We start from the raw sequence: 19,540 nt of genomic DNA on the forward strand, positions 1-19,540 counted from the left end.
AACAACAGTAAAAGCTGCACTTTTGTAAAATGCTTAACAAAAAGATGTTGTAAGACAAGGTCTAGTTTGTCTAGACGACCAAAACTGTAGGAATCAATTTTTGATAAAAACTTACATCGTATTAAATGACCTGCAAGAAACTGAACAAATAACCAACAAAAGTGTATGTTACTACATAAGTAAAGACAACAGAAAAGAAAGACATGCAAATATTTGATAGCAAATAATCGCTTATACAAAAGTACTCTCTGATTTATGTCTAAAACTAAACCAAATGTATATGTATATAACAAACGATTGTATCACATTCAAAATAGTATTACCATGTCCATATATACTTGATCATTGAACCGTCCCACCACTTTGTTCTTTCTGTCAATGACAAGCGGATCATAACCATATCCTATAAACGTTATCGAACGGACGCAGTGATACATAAAAACCGTTTACAATATATTTTACTTGGAAGACTGCTTTTTTAATGATATTGTAAAACAGTTAGTGTAGCTTCGGTATGCCACAATCTCAAGCAGATATTAAGAACAGAAAATCTTTGTGTAGATAGATATATTTATTTTATTAGTTGATCAGTTCAATATACAGTAAGTAGTCCCTACTAACAGAAAGATTATGTAGCTCGGACAAATTTAAATGTTGATATCAATTGCTAAAGTATAAAAAGTTTTTAAAAGATAGATAGAAATACAACATTAAAGCATATTAGCACACGTAATGTTTGACAGAGTATTATGAGTCAGGAAAAAAAATAAGTTGCTCCATTTTTTAGTATATTTTGCAATACATTTTTTCTATTGCGTTTGTATACCGAACGTTGTTCAGTCAAAAGGATGTAAGAAAAACACGAAAACAAAACTACTGCACACATTTGCTATGATTGCTTTAATAAAATATTTCAGTCCATTTTTTTTTCACTTTGTGATTTAACTGTTCATCAAGTAATGCCAATGAGCTTTTAAATATTTTTAAATCTAAAATTACAAAATAAGACCATGTTGGTTTAATTGATTACAAAAGAGACTATAGCAAAATCACACATTCACAATGGATTTACTGGGCTTTTTGTTTCATTAAAACACCGTTTGAAAAATACACTTGTTTGCATTCTCATGAATGTAATGAGATACTTAAGTCGTTGAATAAACATAATTCACAGTCATACTGTGAAATGAACAACAAAGAAAAGTCTTTAAACAATAATTATGAATTTGGTAAATAGTTTTAAACAATAACAAACGGACTTGAATGTGCCAAATAAAAAGATAAAAAGTTAACTTTTCCTAACTTCGGATGACTTGTGTGTGAAATACGTTTTTTTTTATTATATCAGTGAAATAAAATAAGGATGTTCAATATTTGATAATTGTAAACAGGTTTTAAAAGGCACGCGTTGATATTTAATAAAGACAATGTGTATACCAGGATTTCTCATATATTCAGACGTACACTTGTTGTAACAAAACAGTATTATACATCTAGGCAGTCAATGGTCAATAATTGAAGGTCTCTAAGACTGTGGAATACCATTAAATACTACCGAAATGTCATACCATTTACCAGCTATTTTGCTACTGTGTTTATGTTGTTATTCAAAAGGTAAGATGAAACATGTATAATCAATCTTATGAAATACAATGTATCACACGTATATATGTTTAGATAATTAATGATTAGATAATACTTGTGCTTCTGTGCAGATTAAACATAGTTTTTTTCTGTATATCTAAATAAAAACGCAATAATTCCTAACTTTCTGTTTATAACAGGAATTCAACAAGCAAAACCTTTAAAAATAATCCTTAAAATTTTTCAACATTTTTGTTTTTTTGTCGAGATTAATTGCTAAGTAATATTTGTTATTATAGTTACTTCTGTAATTAACAATCATCTTGATAAGTAAGCAAACTGTTTGTAGCAAAGGTGCATAAGGAACTACCACATTTATTTCAAGGACAATACGACATGTGTTTTCATTAGGGTAGATTACTAACAATTAAAAAAATATGTTTCGAACCGATAATATGTAGATATAGATGTTAAGGTTTTAAAAAGTAATCAAGTGAACCAAGGTACTACCGAAAATCAAGCGAATATAATCCAGGGACAAAGACCAGACATAAAAAAATAATGTTGACAGACACGCAACAAAGAACATAAAATAACTAAAGTGATACGTACACAGCAACAACAGTAAATGAGCAAAAAATACGAATAGCATAAAATTATATATTGCAAGGGTCTTCATGTTAAAAACTATACAATTGAAGCAATTGAAGTCTATATCAGTAGCTGTAGTAAGCCGTTTCTCTGTGATATAGCGACTGATTTTTTTCCAGTTTATTGCAGTCCTGTTTGTGGCAATGTTAAAGAAGGGTTTGACTGTAGAATCCCCAAAATGGAAGTAAAAGGTTTGATAATATTTCTTGCTTCCGATTACTTTATTTTGTGTTGATTGTGATACTAAAGGTGACATGTTACTAACGTTAATTTCAAAATATCCGGTCGTGATTTGGCCGAGCTAATACTTTAAGAATCTGCAGACTGTGTTAAACAAGTCAAGAAACTTAAAGTACAAATTTGAACTAATGGATGCCCTTTCCTGCCATTACCAGTCTTTTGTAACGTTGAAGTTTCATTAAAGCTGCATTAGCTGTCAAATTCTTTCTGCAGAAATATACCTTAACTTTGAATTATTTCTACTAATTTTTACTTTTCCTGTAAAATTTCATTTGATATCCACACATAAAATGCATTTAATAAATGCAATATGTGTCTATATATTTATTGTCTTGCAAGACAAAAAATCGACCTAGATAAATTCGTATGCATGCGACTTCTGGTGACCTTAATCCGCGCATGTGATGTAAGGGTCGCTTCTAAAATAACAAATCTGATTGCAAAGCGAAAGTATTATTCAACGGCAAGACAGACCAGCGGATTCATTTGGAAACTAATCAAGAAATAGATGAAATGAAATGAAAACAAAACACGTGCTTACCTGTGTGTCCGTTATTGTTATTTTTTTTTTACCAAGGTTAAAGTATTTTTAGCCTACGTGTATGTCCTCTAGGTAATCTTCGGAAGTAGTGATTGCTTCAATTTCAATACTACAAACTTATTTCATTGAATCAGCAAAATTCAGTAGAATCAAAACTGAACAAATTTGACAGCTAATGCACTTTAACACATAAACAACAAACGATAAATTTAGGAGACTGGAAGCTCGTCCAAATAAAACCGGTGCAAAAACAGAAGGAAGAGTAATCAAGTGCACCAATGTTATAGCGGAAATCATAAGAATGTATCCAGGGACAAAGGCTAGACAGGGAAAAAAGACATTCACAGCAAATAGCATAAACACTCCAAAATAATATATACAAAACAACAATTCTACTATTTGATATACGACTTAAAAAACTTTCGATCGCTATCCTTACCTGGTTAGATAATTTATTGAAACATTAAATTCAACATTGCGTCGTTTGCTGATAAAGAAATTGTCTTTGCTTTTTTGCATTTATATCTTTTAATTTTGTCGAAACTAAATAAGTATAAAGTTATTATATTTCACAGAATGTCTCTGTAGATGTCTCGATGCAAAGCTTACAAGAGAATATATAAACATAAGTTTCACCCCATGTGCTAAGTTGGTGCAGAACTGTTCGTATCACATGTGGTTTGATGTAATTGTCCACAACGATAAAAACGAACTAATATTTAGTAAACGAAACATCAGGATTGGCAGCGAAAATAAATATTCACAGGTTAGTTTTCTTTTAAGGGTAATCAAGGGAATCAAGGTTATAGCGGTAATCAAAGAATGTAATCCACGGACAAAGATCAGATAGAAAAACAGACATACACAACAAAAAAACATTTAGTAAATAGAATCATGCATACAAAGTAACAAAATCAAATGATAAAGTTCATCTTTGTCGTTTTCAGGTTAGATTTCTTTCTATTTTACAATTCTATATCCATAATGAGAAGCAATCAAGTACATAACATTGATATGGTGTAAAATTGAATTAGGAATCAAAGTAAAGGTAAGATTCACATTATCAAAAATTGCACTGCTGTTTATTGTAGGGTCATTCTGGATGGGTATCGGCATTAAAGTGCAAACACCAGTCATATGTTCCAAATATTTGTTCTTGTAACAAAATTGGGATTTACGTTTTTTCGAAAGTCTCTTTTATTATGTTTCAGGATTTTCCTCTATATAAACTAACAGATGATTTTAAACTTGAGCCAGAGACACGGTACAAGGTGTATGTAAGTAATAACATGCCTCAATATGTTTCTTTATTTTAGATTTTATAATTCAATTTGCTAAAGAAGTAGTAAAAGTGTAGAGTAGTTTTCTGTAGAAACCGATATTAATACCATTCCAAGCATTTTTAAATTTACATTCTGGTCTGGAGAATAAATTTTTAGTGAGAATTTATATTTAAATTTAAATGAAAACATTGATTAAATATTCAAATAACTTTTTAATGATATCACACATCGATTTATAATTTACTGGAAAGTATATAAATATAACCAGTAATTTGTTTATTTCACCGAGACCTCCTATGATAAAAAAGGCATGTTGTTTTGAATTATTCGTGTTATTCGTGTGCGTTATTTTTTTGTTTATACATTTCGAATCCATCCTTAAACCCTTGATTAACGCCTGCACCCCCTCTGGTCCCGCCAATGTATCCAAATATTTTTGTCATCTCTCTAACGATGCTTTCCTTTTAGATAAAACCAAAGACCACAGTAACAACTGATTCATGCAAATACAAGTCGTTAGTGTGTGGTTAGTAAATTATATAACATAATTTTTGTTATTTTAATTTTTTTTGAGCTTCGAATATTTCGAATAAATAGACGTTCATGTACGTATCTCGCATAAGTTGTGGGACTGACGCATTAAATGGTTGTGGAAGTCTGACTGCACATTTGAAAACAGGGTACTTGATCATCATTACGAGTTTTTGTTTTTACTTTCTATCAACGAGTTTTTTCCAATCCGATTTTATGATGATATTTTTCTAGTGGTGTTAATTTCATGCCACCAGTTACGATGCGCACGTTTCTATCGGGACTCCTCTTCGATCTTGTTAGTTAAAATATGAAGCCAAATGTCCTATACGCCCCGTATTCAAAAATGGTCTAATATACAAAATATACATTTTCTGGAGTGTAAACCGACCGAGAATCAATCGGACACGCCGTAGAACTTTGATCCTAGTGTAAGCTTTCTTTAATGATTTACTCAATATGGTAATATCAGGAACCATCATCATAGTAATGAACATCCAGGTGTTTGTGATTAAACACTTCATAGCGATCAAAACTGATCATCTGTAGGGGGGGTGAACCTGTGGTTTTTGCGATATCAGCACATCTGCATCGCCGCTGGTTTTTTTTTTAATAAATCGAACAAGCCATCACGTAGCCCATTGACTGATTATGAATTGAATATCTTTGAGAATGAATTCCTGTGTACAGTAGTTTCTCATGGTCCAAAATTCAGAGAACCACAATTGGAAACATGTCAAAACCATAATGGATAGTGTTGAAGATTATGCCAGATCATGGATAAAGAGAGAAAATGACAATTGTATTTGTCCATTACCTAAAATGCCTTATTAAGGAATTAGGCATATGTTGTAATACCCTAAGAAAAGGCCACATACAAACGTACTACTTTTGACAAAGATGAAATCATGAACAACCATAAGTCCTTCATGTCTTCTCTAAATATCGGTACCTGTGCAGAAGTATACCTTTATCTCTTGCATATGGTGTTTATATTTCACAATTGAGCTAGAGTAATTACTTACTACTCAGATTTCTTTGCACGGCATAAATATCTGCGTAACAAACTCATGAATCAGAGGTATGAAAGAGTAATCAAGGGAACCAAGGTTATAGCGGTAATCAAAAGAATGTAATCCAGGGACAAAAACCAGACATGGAAAACATACAAAACAAAGAACATAAAGTAACTAAAATCATACATACAAAGTATCAAAAGCAAATGAGCAACTCGGACTCCACTAAAAACTGGGAGCATGGACCAGGTGCACCGGTAGGGTAAGCAGCGTCCTCTGCTTTTCTACAAACACCCGCCGAGTTGCTCATAAAAAGTCAAGTCTGGGGTAGACAAACGAGGAAAGGAAAACTATGACCCGTTGAATAAATCAGTTTTCATGGTGCAGATGGATTCACCATAGCGATCCACGAGTTCATGATGACGACCATAAAACTTCTGTAGTGATGACTTCAATCTTATAGCAACATAACCCTGATCCAGAAGCCTATTTGTTAGAGTTCTAGCGCGATACAAAAAGTCTGCGTAGTTTGGCCAAGCCCTGGCATAACGTACGAGTTGTGAAAGAACACTCCATACGCAGGTGATGAAGGGATGTTGCCACAGATGAAAGGAAAGTTGACAATTCTGAATGAAAAGTCATCACGTTTGTCGTAAAGTTTCATCAATAGTTTTCCTTTACCATCGATTTCTAAGTGTAGGTCAAGATATGAGGCTGACTTCACAGTGTCTGTAAAGACATACGTGTCGATAGGTCTTACTAAATTCTTTCTTTTAATACCAGTCCTTGGTTGAAAATAAATCAATTTCTTAAAAAAAAAACCAATGAATTATGACTGGCTTTCGTAAAATATTCTCTATGCTGATAAGTCACCTGATTTACCTATTATGACACTAAAGTATTCAAATGTTATTTAATCACCACCGGTATATTCACGCTGCATATAAAAAAGGAGGTTTGGCGAACTGTACAACCTAGATTTAAACAACCATTTCGCTTAAAATACAGGTACAAAGTTAGGACCATTGTGGTACCAGCTCCTCCGCGGGTGTCATATCTTTTCAGATTTACATGTAATTTGGATTTGACTTGATTATGGATCGGTGAAGAGTTTGCTTATTTCTTCTTTAGCTTTTGTTTGATTTCTTTTAAATATTTTGTGATATTCATGACTTTTTGTTTAGTTTTGTCTGTGTGTTTTTGTCTAGCCTCTGTCTACGAAACATTCAAATCCCTTTATTTGTTCTTATTATTGTGTTCCTGTTTTATATACACAAATTATGAAAAAGAAATAATCTTTCACGCAAATTAAGTGCTTTGTCTGTATCTCTATAGAATATAATGACAATTGAGGTTTCTAAATATATAACGAATAAACAACCTTGATCCAATGTTATTTTAATTCATTTTCAGATCCTCTTCTACCCCAACCCACGACAACAACTCCACCAGAACAGAAATCTGAATTAGTAATTGCGTGTTTCGTTATGGGGATTATAATAATTGCAGTGCTGACAACTGCATTCATTTTTATTAAAAAAAGACAACAACATTTATTTTGGACTTGACTTGAATAGGATAAGTGTTCGGTAATGTTGATGTTACTTTATTGACATCAATCTCCTTAGAAATTATAAGTAGAGCACTTTTATGCATATTACAGATTTTTGTTTTAATTAATTAAACAAAACTTTTAATGAAATAATCACGTATTTATGCTACATCAGACAATCGTTCCAACTGTATAATCTGTGAATCGCATGTTACGGTATGTAAATTGTATTTTGGAACAGCTTTATATTTTCAAAAACAAAACTTGAACGGTAACTCTCAGTTATATCCTTTTTATGATTATACAACTATAAGTCTTGTTGACTCAATTTTTTTTTTACGTCTACGTTCATTTTGTTTGTTTGTTTGTTTGTTGGGGTTTAACGTCCGAGCAGCAATATTTCAGCTATATTCAGACGACGAACATGAAATTGATGATAAAATGAACATGAAATGATGAAAGAAAAAGGGATGGGACAGAAGGACAATGAGGTCGACAAATTTTGATTGCCACTGGAAATAGGGAGAGGTGGTAGGGTCGGGCAATTTAGCCTCCTGTGGCGGAGCCCTATGGTTCCTACTCCGGGAAAATACCACAGTAGGGTTCTTTAACATGTGAGGAACGTGGCATCTTTCCCTACACGGTGCACCACTATGGTTTGCGGTCAGGTTTTCCGTATTATAGCCTGACAACCCCAGCACGTAATACGACAGGGGTATCCCATTCAACCACCTGGGGCACACATCCCAGTTGCTCTGTGGGCAAAGCGTCCTAGCCCCCGGCTAGGGTTCTGAGCACTATTTAGTCGCCTTTTACGACAAGCTTAGCGCTGCTGCAGGCCTATTCTTTTAACACCCGGACCTGCACGGGGCACGTTCATTTTGTAAAAAAAAAGTGAAAACAAGTATCACTCAAGTATCACTCAAATAATAATGCAACAACAGTGCAATAAACAATAGAGCAAAGTTAAAAGAAAATGGGGAAATCAAATAAAAACAAAAGGGAAAATACAATTGGCATTCAACTTAAGGTATGTTGTTTATTTAATGATATTACAATCAACGGTTATACAATAGTAAAAATAAAGTGAACCAAACACATGCTATGAAAGAAAGCAATCGTATGAAAGTGTAATCAATGTATTAAAGCAATATTCAAATGTAAACCAAAAGAGAATAATAAAAGATAAAAAATTATACTGGGAAAACACACACACACACACACACACACACACACACACACACACACACACACACACACACACATATAAAATAACCAAAATAATACGTTCAAAAAATATACTTAAATGAGAAATCCTGACTCCACTATAGGATACTACAGAAACTTTGATGACAGACTCATACCTTGACCTTTATTTATAGGTCGATGAAAAAGAAAACCCATTGACCAAACTGTACGACAAACGCGATGACTTTTCATTCCGTAGTGTCAACTTTGCTTTCATCTGTGGAAGCATCACCTGTGTATTGAGTTTTTATATCACAACTCGAACTTTATACCAGAGCTTGTATTACCAACGCTGAAATTTTGTACCGCGCTAGATATCTTACAATTCTGCTTCGGAAACAGGGCTAGGTCGTAAAAATATTGAAATCATCACTGCAGAAGTTTTATGGTCGGCATCATAAACTCGTGGTTCGTAAAAGTGTATGCATCTGCATTGTTTGTTCACCTGTCATAGTTTTTTTCTTTTCCGAGTTGCTCATAAAATGTCATTCCCCGGGTAAATAAAATGGAGCAGATGCATATATATCATAACGATCCACGAGTTCATGATGACGACCATAATTTTTTTCAAGTGGTGACTTACATCTGTGGCAGAAAATAGGGAATAGTTTTATAAGGACTTGAAAGATCATAACTCTTCCATCTAAACGCATTACACAACGTCTAATCTACATATAAATATGTTATCAAAAGGGAAGACTTTCGGGAAAAGTAAAGAAGACACATCTAGGTCTTTATGAATTTTCAAAACTCAGTAAAGTGTATATTTAAACAGTAGAGCAAACTAAGAGGTAAGTGGAAGTTATTTCATGTTTAAATATTTTATATTTCAATTTTCAAATAAAGAAATGTAAGTCTAAAATGAAAAACGGATTTCCTAACTGTAACTACGATATCAATATTTAATACGAATTTATTTATAAACATTTGTATCCTCACCTTAAATCAAATATTTTTTATATCTATTTCGACAAATTTTTGACAACGTTTGTTTACACTGATACAGATGTAATTTGCTTTGTAGTTAATATGTTAGCTACTTTTTATTCATTCGTGAAAGATGAATTTTTATTGTTATTTACATCGTGGACTGTAAAACTACAACATTTTGCATTAATCTAAACCATTCAATAATTGAAATTAGGCTATATTTTATTCAGAAAACGATATGAATATAAAAAAAATGTTTTTAAAACACTCTTCACTAGTACTTTATTTTCGTTTCTTTTTTACGCTACTTTTATATTTAACTTTTTTTTTCAAATAGAAATTGGTTTATATCAGTTTGATCTTGGGGAACGATTTTATAATCAACTGCAAATAAAATGATTATTTCCTTGTTAATATGTGCTTTTTTGAAATAAGAAAATGAACAAGCTTTTTATGGTATTGTGTAGCAATATAAAAAAAATCTGTATAACCTCTTTTGATCAAATAATTGCACCTTCAGTTTATTTAATTAATCCACTTAAAACAGATCAATTGAACAAACTTATTAATTGCTTATTTCTATTGTATTGCTTTATTCTATTTTGAGTAATAGTTTCCTCATGCTGCGATTAGTCTTTTTTTCGAAATCCAACGTAGTGTAAAACAGAACGTTACAGAATTACACAACGACATGCAATTCTAATCGGTATAACAGTACCAAACATAGTTTGTGGGCAGAACAAAGTACCATTTTACGAAAAATATAATTAAAAAACGCGAGAAATTTGTTTAGAAGCACGAGAGGTCGAGTAAAACAAGTTTAAAAGTTAAACTTAAGTGTCGCAACTATTATATTTGATATGGTTAAAATCTAAACATACAATACATGCAATAATATGGGTAAATATTACTGATAATCATCGTTTAAACTTACCCCATCAGTAGTCAAAGGTTAACATTAACAAGTACTATCTTTAAAAAGATAGCCGACGCAGTGAATTTATTTCTTTTTACTTATAACTTCATACATTTCATATAGGAAATAACACGTTTTTTTCGAACGCCATTAAAATTTCAGTATTTGACCAATCGGGAAACAGAATTGCGATCAGGTGACTTGCGTTTCCATGGAAGGGCGTCTTTAATGTCAAATGGTAAAAAAACAAAACTATACCGACTGCGTAGGAAAAAAAATATTATTTGAAGTACAAATGTACTTTGTTTTGTTCATACAAAATACTGATAACACATTTTTAAAGTTATAATTCAACCCTTTAGACGGTACAACTATTAATTTCAGTTTGCACTAAATAGATAATTTACTGACTCCCATTTTCTCACAACCGTGACGTATTCTAAACGTTTTTATCACTTAAACAGATCCAATAACAATGAAATATTATTTCAATGTTGTGGTGTGTAGTAACTCATTTTCAATAGATTTTCTTCTGCCAAATACTGAAACACATCGATATGCTTTATACTCATGATAATATGCATCAATGGACCTCTAGACCTCTGAAGACTTTAATTAATAGATTTTAGTATTAACTGGTTTCAAGGGTTTGCCACTTTTCTTAGACTCTCATAAGGACCGATTTTCTCTTGGTGTTTTATCATGTATTGATAGCTAGGTCACAAATGATACATGTACAGGTAATTATAATATCTGATGAGGGTATTTTAATGTAATTTTCATTTCATTATTTAACCAGAAGGAATGAGGGGGTAAAGATTCCTTAAATTTGCTTTTATAGGCTTGAAACCTCAAACATAACAATTTACATACATGTAAATCAATACAAACTTAAAAGAAAACATAAGCATAGACAATGTATAAACAATGACCATGTGTACAAAAATGAGTAGGGTTTCGGAACATAGGATTACAATGATACTTGTCCATTATCATTGAAAATTGTACCTTCTCATCTCATATAAAATATTCGATAATGACTGAAAAGTTTCCTAATTCCTGTATGTAATAGTACATTCTACTAATATTTTAGGAGCCATTCCAAACAGAAATCAGGCATTACTATGGAATGAGCTGCACATCAAAAAATGTTCCAAATTAATTTTTTGTTTGAATGTTTTATGTATCTCATAAAAATGTCAGAAATCACAATGATTTGTCATATTTAAAGGATGGCAATAACAAGGCTTGGAAATTCCCTATCAAAGCAACCAAATTTTGTACAAATTAAAATTAAAAGAGGTATCTCCCTTTTTATGCGATTTTTCAATGATTTCTATGTAGTTTATTTCTCGTTTATCATTGCAGTAACATGAAACTTTTCTTGTGGAAAGTACATTATTTGAATGTGAAAATTATTATTTTATTTCACAAAACAAAATTTATCATGTGCCAGCTACTACCTGGTTTTTGCTTTGACCCCTCTTAAAATAACTGAAACTTTTGCACATTTAAAATGCCTTCCTTGAAACCATGTTGTAATATTGACAGTAACTTAATATGTAAGACTGCCTAAGCATTAATCATAAATAATGTTTTTCAAATCTAATCTACGTGCATGAAGACAAGCAAATTTTTCGACAACTTCTGCTGTACTAAGTTCTGTATCACAGAGAATATGAAACAAAGCCAATGATGATATATTGTCATGGTTCATACTGGCACACAAATGTAGTTATTAAGCCTTCTCATGACGCTGAAGTTTCTCCTTTGCACAAAGTTTAATTGCATTTCTACATGTTGATGGTCTTTCACCAGGTTGCATTTATTGAGATTTTAGTTTCCAAGCAAAACAGTCTTCTTCAATTAATTTCTTGTGATGGCAAGTCATTTTCATATAAGGACAACAACTTTATGTAGATCAGATACCTTCATGTTCTTTTCACGTATAATTAATGGCTTTAAAGCAAAGAGCTTCATGCATTTTATTGACAATTTCCATATTGACATTATCAAGGAATGGAATGGCCAAATTCTTTAAATAATATTCTTCAGGTGTTGCAGCTGTGTCATTTGATTTGTGACTTTGTTTTCGAACAATGCTTGGCATATAAGGGATTTGTCCAACAGCTTCAGACAGTTTCTACTATATAAGAAGACTCCATTAAAATATTCTTCTACACCTTTTCTCATTTCTTGATATACTAGTTTTATTTCATCAATGACATTAAATATGTCTTGCATTTTTTCTGCAACTGTACAGTTACACCTTCCAGTCTTGACAACACTTTGTAAACGGTAAGAAAAGAAAATGATAATGAAATCATATTATGTCAAAACATTGAGAAGGACAGTGGCTCTTACTGTGTTCTCCCGATTCCAACAATTTGTCAGTTCATCGTTATATCCCTCGTATTTATGTAGTTCATATGCCATTACTTTACATATTTGATAATGTAGCAGTATGACTGGTAAAAGTAATTGTATGCTTCATGTCGTGCAGACCATGTAGTCTTACATAGGTCGAGTAGTTGTTTCCTATTACCAGCATCAGGAACATTAACCTCATTGATGTTATCAACAAACTGTCTCTTAGGGGACTTACGCGAAAGAATATACAAGTTTCTTTTAGTTTGTCCATCATATTTCTTACACATGTGAAGCCACTGGCATGAGAGATAACGAAGTTCAACTTATGACTACTGCAGCACTAGTGGGAGTATACTGCCAAAGGCGATTCTCTCCTTATTCTTCCCTGAACTCCTACTCTTTCACTTGACATTGAGGCTGCACCATCATAGCCCTGGCCATGTAAATCCTGTATGACGAGGTTAAATTTTGTGAAAGTTTGCATAATTGCGTTTGCTATGTGTTCATCATTAATGCGTACTAGTGATATTAAATCAAGAAATCGTTTTGGCGCATAAGCTTTAAAAAGGCAAAGAAATTTCCAAGGTTTACTGGGGTTGACAAGTCTTCTTTGTTTCCCCTCACTGTCTTGCAGAGTATTATATTGCCTTAATTATAGATGAAAGTATTATCCAATTCTATGCACACTTTTAGCCTTCTTTGAATTAAGTTTGAATTGCAATGTTTTGGATTTTCAAATCGTTTCAAAAGACCATTGTCTTCTGCAGCAGCTTTTTTATGGGAATCTTTTTTGAAGTGCCCAGATTTTTTTCTCTTACCTCCTTTCATAACCTCGCTTATCTTAGTTGATTTATTTAAAGGCTTGTTCATCAAATTTTGATCCATGATATTTAGCAAACAAAGCGCAGGCAATGCAAAACCCACCATGTGCACGACTATAAACAAATCAAGGTGTGTATTGTTCAGGCTATTTGTACTGGAAAGAAATTCAGGAATTAATATAGTACCCATGTTGTGGAATCAAATATAAAGATATGCAAACATAAAAAATGGATGAGATAAATGTACAATATTAACAAATGATGAATATAATAATACAGTACTATGGTTTAATTTAAAATATTTATACATGTATACATGTATACTACTCAATATCATCGGCTTATTATGCCATTATGTATACTAGGTCATATACTACATAACTGTTTATTGCATTCCTAGATGGAAACGGGTTATACTGATACATTTTAGACCTGTCCAATTTCTTATATTTATCAAAATCAGGAATGAGAAAAAAAAACAAGAAGCTCAAGAGAGCCTGAATTACTCATTTAGTTTACCATACACTTATTTGAGTAAGCAAGTTAAGGGAAGAAATAGGAGGCTGATTAAAGTAACTGAGTTTATTAAGAAATGTAAATTCTAGAACTGCGACTCTGTTGAAGAGTAATCAATGGAACCAAGGTTATGGCCGTTATCAAAAGATTTTGGTGTGACATCCGGATGATATTTACTGTTTGAATGGATAATTGTCGTTGTGTTTGTAGCGTTTCCCCATATCCATTCTTACTTCTAATTAATATATTTTTAGAACCCCTACAAAATTTTGCCTGTTTATTACCAGTGTCTGAGGGCAAAAGTCTAGCATTTTGATCATAACAATTCAACTCAAAATACCATATTTACCATATAATCATATTTTGTGAAATCTGAGTAAATAAGCAAACAACAGGAATTTTACCTCTATATTCTATTTAAAAAAAATGACAGCCATATTTCTTTAAGGATGAAGGAGACCATGTTAGCTTATAAAATATGTCATACTTCTCACCTGTTTGTCTTGTAGAATTCTCCTTTTGTGTTCTACGTACTTGTCCAGTATCCTGATAACATTTGTTTGACTTCGTTGGACTTCATATCATTCGAAATAAACTCTATTCTATACCTCTCACTCTACTACACTCCCTTCACAAACCAAGTCCTGACACTCCTGTTTCTGACCCTATCACATCATTATAGACTTGTTGCCATCATTTTGAATATTGGTTTCCACAGACTCTTTAAACCAGTTTGTGTGAAAAGTCAAGATTTCTTCCACTACCATTTGTCAAGATTTCTTCCATTACCATTTGTCAACAAAGGTATAGATGCAATTAATTTGGCTAACATTCTCCATCACAAAAACGTTACCAACAAATTTCCCCATATTTCAAAGACAAATCAATACGGATTACTTTATATTCCTATACTTCATCCATTGCATCCAAAATGTTCAATTATAAAAGGCTATTGTAGAACCTCGAGATTGAGGACTTCAAGGCTAAACCGCCTGACTGTTCTTGCAAAACCTCTCCATTCATACATGGCCCTTCCGGTCACGTCGTTACGGGTGATTAACCATCATCGAAAAAAATTTCTGCGTAATATCCTTTCCAAAGGTCCAAAGTACCGTGAACCACGCACCATCAATTGGAATTATTACTTTAAAGTTCTTATGGATGCCGTTGGATGACTACGCAAGTATATGAATAAAACGAGAACAAGAAGACATTGATTCTCTCTCAGAGTGGTTAAAGGCCGTGAGGTTTTTAATTTTGAAACAAATGAAAGTTTTAAGTAGGTCAATAAGTGCCAATATGTCAGTTTTCAAAGCCCGATGTAGCAAAAACATTCTATACTATACATGGCAATTATGTTGTCGTACCAGCAGACGAAGCCCAAAACAACAATGTTATTGTCTGCAAAACGTTTTACATCCAATGTTTATTATCAGAGGTAGACGTTGAAAATAATGGCAGTGATAAGACCTATACTGCTACCACACTGTCCAAAGAAGAGATTGTGGAAAAACCATAAATCTCTGCCATACTCCGCAAAAATCCATACAAACAACGTTACATAGCTGGATCTGCAAAATATACCACCAAACCTCTTTCAAAACTTTTAACTTCTATACTCACAGCTATCAAAGAAGGTCTACAGTCCTACCACAACACTTGTTACTCCCGTAGTGGTATTAAATCAATGTGGCTCCTGAGAAATTTGAAAGATCGTCTGGAGACATTCAGTTCAAGAATATTATCAGAAGATAAAAGCATTAAAACCTATAATATTTCAACACTGTATACCTCTTTTCCCCATACTCAGTCAAAATCCCGACTTAAAATTATCATACATCGTTGTGTTTCCCAAAAAGATGGTATACCTAGATACAAATATATAGTTCTTGGTAGAGATTCCTCATACTTTGTAAGAAATAATTCCAAATCATCTTCCAAATATATAGAGGAAGATGTTTACAAAAGGCTGGAATTTTTAATAACATTTGTCGAGTGTGGTGGACGTGTTTTTCAACAAACGGTCGGCATTACAATAGGTACAAATTGTGCTCCTATACTTGCTGACCTTTTCCTTCACTAAATGAGGCTGACTTTATAGTTGATCTGATCCGAAAGAAATAATATCGTTTGGCTATATCCTTTGATCTCAGTTTCCGCTATATAGATGACGTATTATCTTTAAACAATCCAATTTCGGGATTTGATACATCACATCTACCCCAAAAAACTTGAGATGAAGGATACTACAGACACTGTGGAGTCAGCCTCATATTTTGACCTACACTTAGAACTCGATGGTAAAGGAAAACTATTGACCAAACTTTACGACAATGAGTAATCAAGGGAACCAAGGTTATAGCGGTAATAAAAAACGTGATGACACTTCATTCAGAATTGTCAACTTTCCTTTCATCTGTGGCAACATTCCTTCAGCACCTGCGTATGGAGTGTTCATATCAGAACTCAAACTACGCAGACTTTTTGTATCGCGCTTGAACTCTAACAAATAGGCTTCTGGAACAGGTTTATGTTGCTACAAGATTGAAGTCATCACTACAGAAGTTTTATGGTCGTCATCATGAACTCGTGGATCGTTATGGTGTATCCATCTGCACCATGAAAACTGATTTATTCAACGGGTCATAGTTTTACTTTCCTCGTTTGTCTACACGGACTTGACTTTTTATGAGCAACTCGACGGGTGTTCCTAGAAAACCAGAGGACACTTACCCTCCCAGTGCACCTGGTCCATGCTCCCAGTTTTTAGTGGAGTACGAATTGCTCATTTGCTTTTGTTACTTTGTTACTCTGTTACAAAACAGAGACTTAAACCATCTCATCACAGTCTTAACAACATTTTCGGCGCAAATCTGACATAGTCTGAAAGTGACTTAAATCGGTACTGGATACGAAAGACTGAATCGACTTAAATAGACTATGCCTATGATAAACGAAGCTCTTTTTTAATGCAAATTAACTTCTTGACGTTTATTTGCATTAACTGCGAATATGGCACCAAAATCATTCAAAAGAAACGTCTTTAATTCCCGTATTTTCAATACGGTAGATCCCTACACTTTTTTCCAAATAACTTATTTTTTTTTCAAATTTACAACAATATCAAAATAATATCAAGGAAAATAATTGCTGGGGTGAGTAGATATAAAAAAATCAATAAAAGATATTAAAACGTACATACTTCTTGTCCTTTCTGGTCTTTTCTGGGCTGTGTATCTACCTAGTGCTATGGGTGAAGTCTCTTTCGTTGAGGAGAATGAAAGAGACTTTCTTCTGGGAAAGCTTAATTCACCTTAACACAGCCAATAATTTTCAGATATTATTATATTAATAAATAAATATAAAATCGTATCCATGTATTAAATGACAAAACAGCGCCTCCGCACTTGTGCAACTGTTTCAACCTCCGTCATAAGATTATTTAGCAACTCGTAGTTCTGGTCTTACATTCTACATATATTAAAATTTATTAGCGAAGCAATTCTTTACTTAGAAATATTGCAAAAGGGATTTTTTATGGTTCAAATGATTTCATATTTGTATTTCTTTTATGTTGTTAAGAACGCTTTTGAATATTGAAATCCGAACGATGTAACATGCAAAATTTGATCAAGAAGTGTGAAAAATCGATAGAATGCTGGTTTATTTAATTGTATTTTAAAAGGAGATAATTTGCGAAAACATTCTTATTTATGCCGAGTATCTTTAATGTTTTTACATACACAAACATACATACACACACATACACACAAAGAAAGAAAAAAAATCACATGTGATTTTGAAGTCGAATAACTTTCAAATTTTCCTTCAAGTTAACATTTCGCTTGCAATCATGAAGGCATGAAAATATTTTTTTTATTCCCACTTTAAAACAGTAGGGGTAATTGATGTGTATTATTCAATTTCAGATACGATGGAGGATTTTTAAAAAAAAATTGATCCCACTGAAATTCCAGCATGGAGAGGGAGAAATTCATGTTTTTCTAAAATCCCAAACATCAGCGAAATGCTTCAGGATATAGTATCATACAATCGAGTATGGCGAGATAAAGAGAAGGAATATATAAACAATAGACAGGAGTTATCTCAGCTGAAGCGGGAAATGGCATTAGAGTATTTCTTTAAACTTCAAGAAGTTGAAAATATTGGCGTGAAAAACTTTTTGATGAATCTAAAATGAGTGAAAACCCAGATAAATTTACACACACAAAAAAACGTCCTAGGATAGAAAATAATTCTGCAGAATCTCATAAGAGGTCAAAAGATCTAATGACACTGAACAAAATAAGAACGTAGAAGAGGAACACATTGACGTAATTGAGAGTTTTCCCAGTTCTTTAGAGTATGAGGAATATTTGGATGCTAACTCTGAAAGCACTGACACCACAACAAACTTGAAGGAAACTAAAAATTTGTTAAAAGCCTATTGGCATCTGAAGACAGAAGTTAGCAAGTTACCGTCCGCAAAAAAGCTATAATATATGAGTGAAATTGAAGTCACAACTTGCATACAAGAATCTCATGGAATTTTAATGAAAGGTCTTATGGATAAGAGTCAAATCCCACCTGGACAATTTAGCACAAAGCCACGAAAAACAATTTTTGATAATAAAGCATTTATATATCCACATTTCCTATTGGAAGAAATTGTATTCGAAGCTGTCTTAACTGTGATTACACAATACAACGAAATAATGATGTTCGAAATTCCAAAATTACAACACGACGAACCAAAAATTGAAATGACATTGAATAGTGCAACATTACTTCTGTTTGGATTCTTAACACTCCATCTATTTGCCGATGGTAATGGTCGTTTGGCGCGTCTTCTGTATAGTCATTGTTTATCCAACTTTTGCCAATTTCAAACATCAATTTACAATGTATTTTCTCCCTCCACAAGAGATGATTATCTGAGAGCTTTGGATCTAAGACGAAAAAGCCTTATATTACAACAGGAACCACATAGTTATGCAGAATCCGCAAAGCAAGAAGTAATCAAAATATAAAAACAAGGCCTGTCAGAGTTATATTTCCTCCTCATTGAGTGCAACTGGTTGTCATGGAGACGCTTTCTGAAGCGATTGGGAGTAGAAATACAATTGTTCGAGTTTGAAAGCAAAAGTAGGTCTGAAAATTAACAAAAAGAAAATTAGTGTAGGATGACTGCATACACTGCATAATCTTGAAAATGCTAATGCAAAAAGGTATTATAAAATAAAAAGAAATGCCATTTCATGAAAGAGTAATCAAGGGAACCAAGGTTATAGTGGTAATCAAAGAATATAATCCAGGGACAAATACCAGACATGGAAAACAG

General features: G+C 32.9%; 1 protein-coding gene across 1 annotated transcript; it reads left to right on the forward strand.

Annotated features, from left to right (window-relative positions):
- The first annotated feature begins 1,190 nt into the window (after positions 1-1,190).
- LOC148627336 (uncharacterized) lies at positions 1,191-7,715 on the forward strand. The gene is made up of 6 exons (XM_088571464.1): positions 1,191-1,614; positions 2,355-2,426; positions 3,592-3,782; positions 4,228-4,293; positions 4,768-4,825; positions 7,260-7,715. Exons 1-6 carry the CDS (start codon positions 1,560-1,562, stop codon positions 7,412-7,414), a joined length of 597 nt encoding a protein of 198 aa, XP_088427590.1. The 5' UTR covers positions 1,191-1,559; the 3' UTR covers positions 7,415-7,715.
- The last annotated feature ends 11,825 nt before the right edge of the window (positions 7,716-19,540 follow it).

This window comes from Perna viridis, chromosome 1 (assembly GCF_037379345.1).
Source record: "Perna viridis isolate PV_CMFRI_1.1 ecotype Kerala chromosome 1, ASM3737934v1, whole genome shotgun sequence".
Lineage (NCBI taxonomy): Eukaryota > Metazoa > Mollusca > Bivalvia > Mytilida > Mytilidae > Perna > Perna viridis.

Coding starts and splice junctions, on each gene's coding strand:
- LOC148627336 (XM_088571464.1), top strand. CDS start 1,560: ATGTCATACCATTTACCAGCTATTTTGCTACTGTGTTTATGTTGTTAT. Junction 3,783..4,227: donor GCGAAAATAAATATTCACAG/GTTAGTTTTCTT, acceptor ATTATGTTTCAG/GATTTTCCTCTATATAAACT. Junction 4,294..4,767: donor AGACACGGTACAAGGTGTAT/GTAAGTAATAAC, acceptor CTTTCCTTTTAG/ATAAAACCAAAGACCACAGT.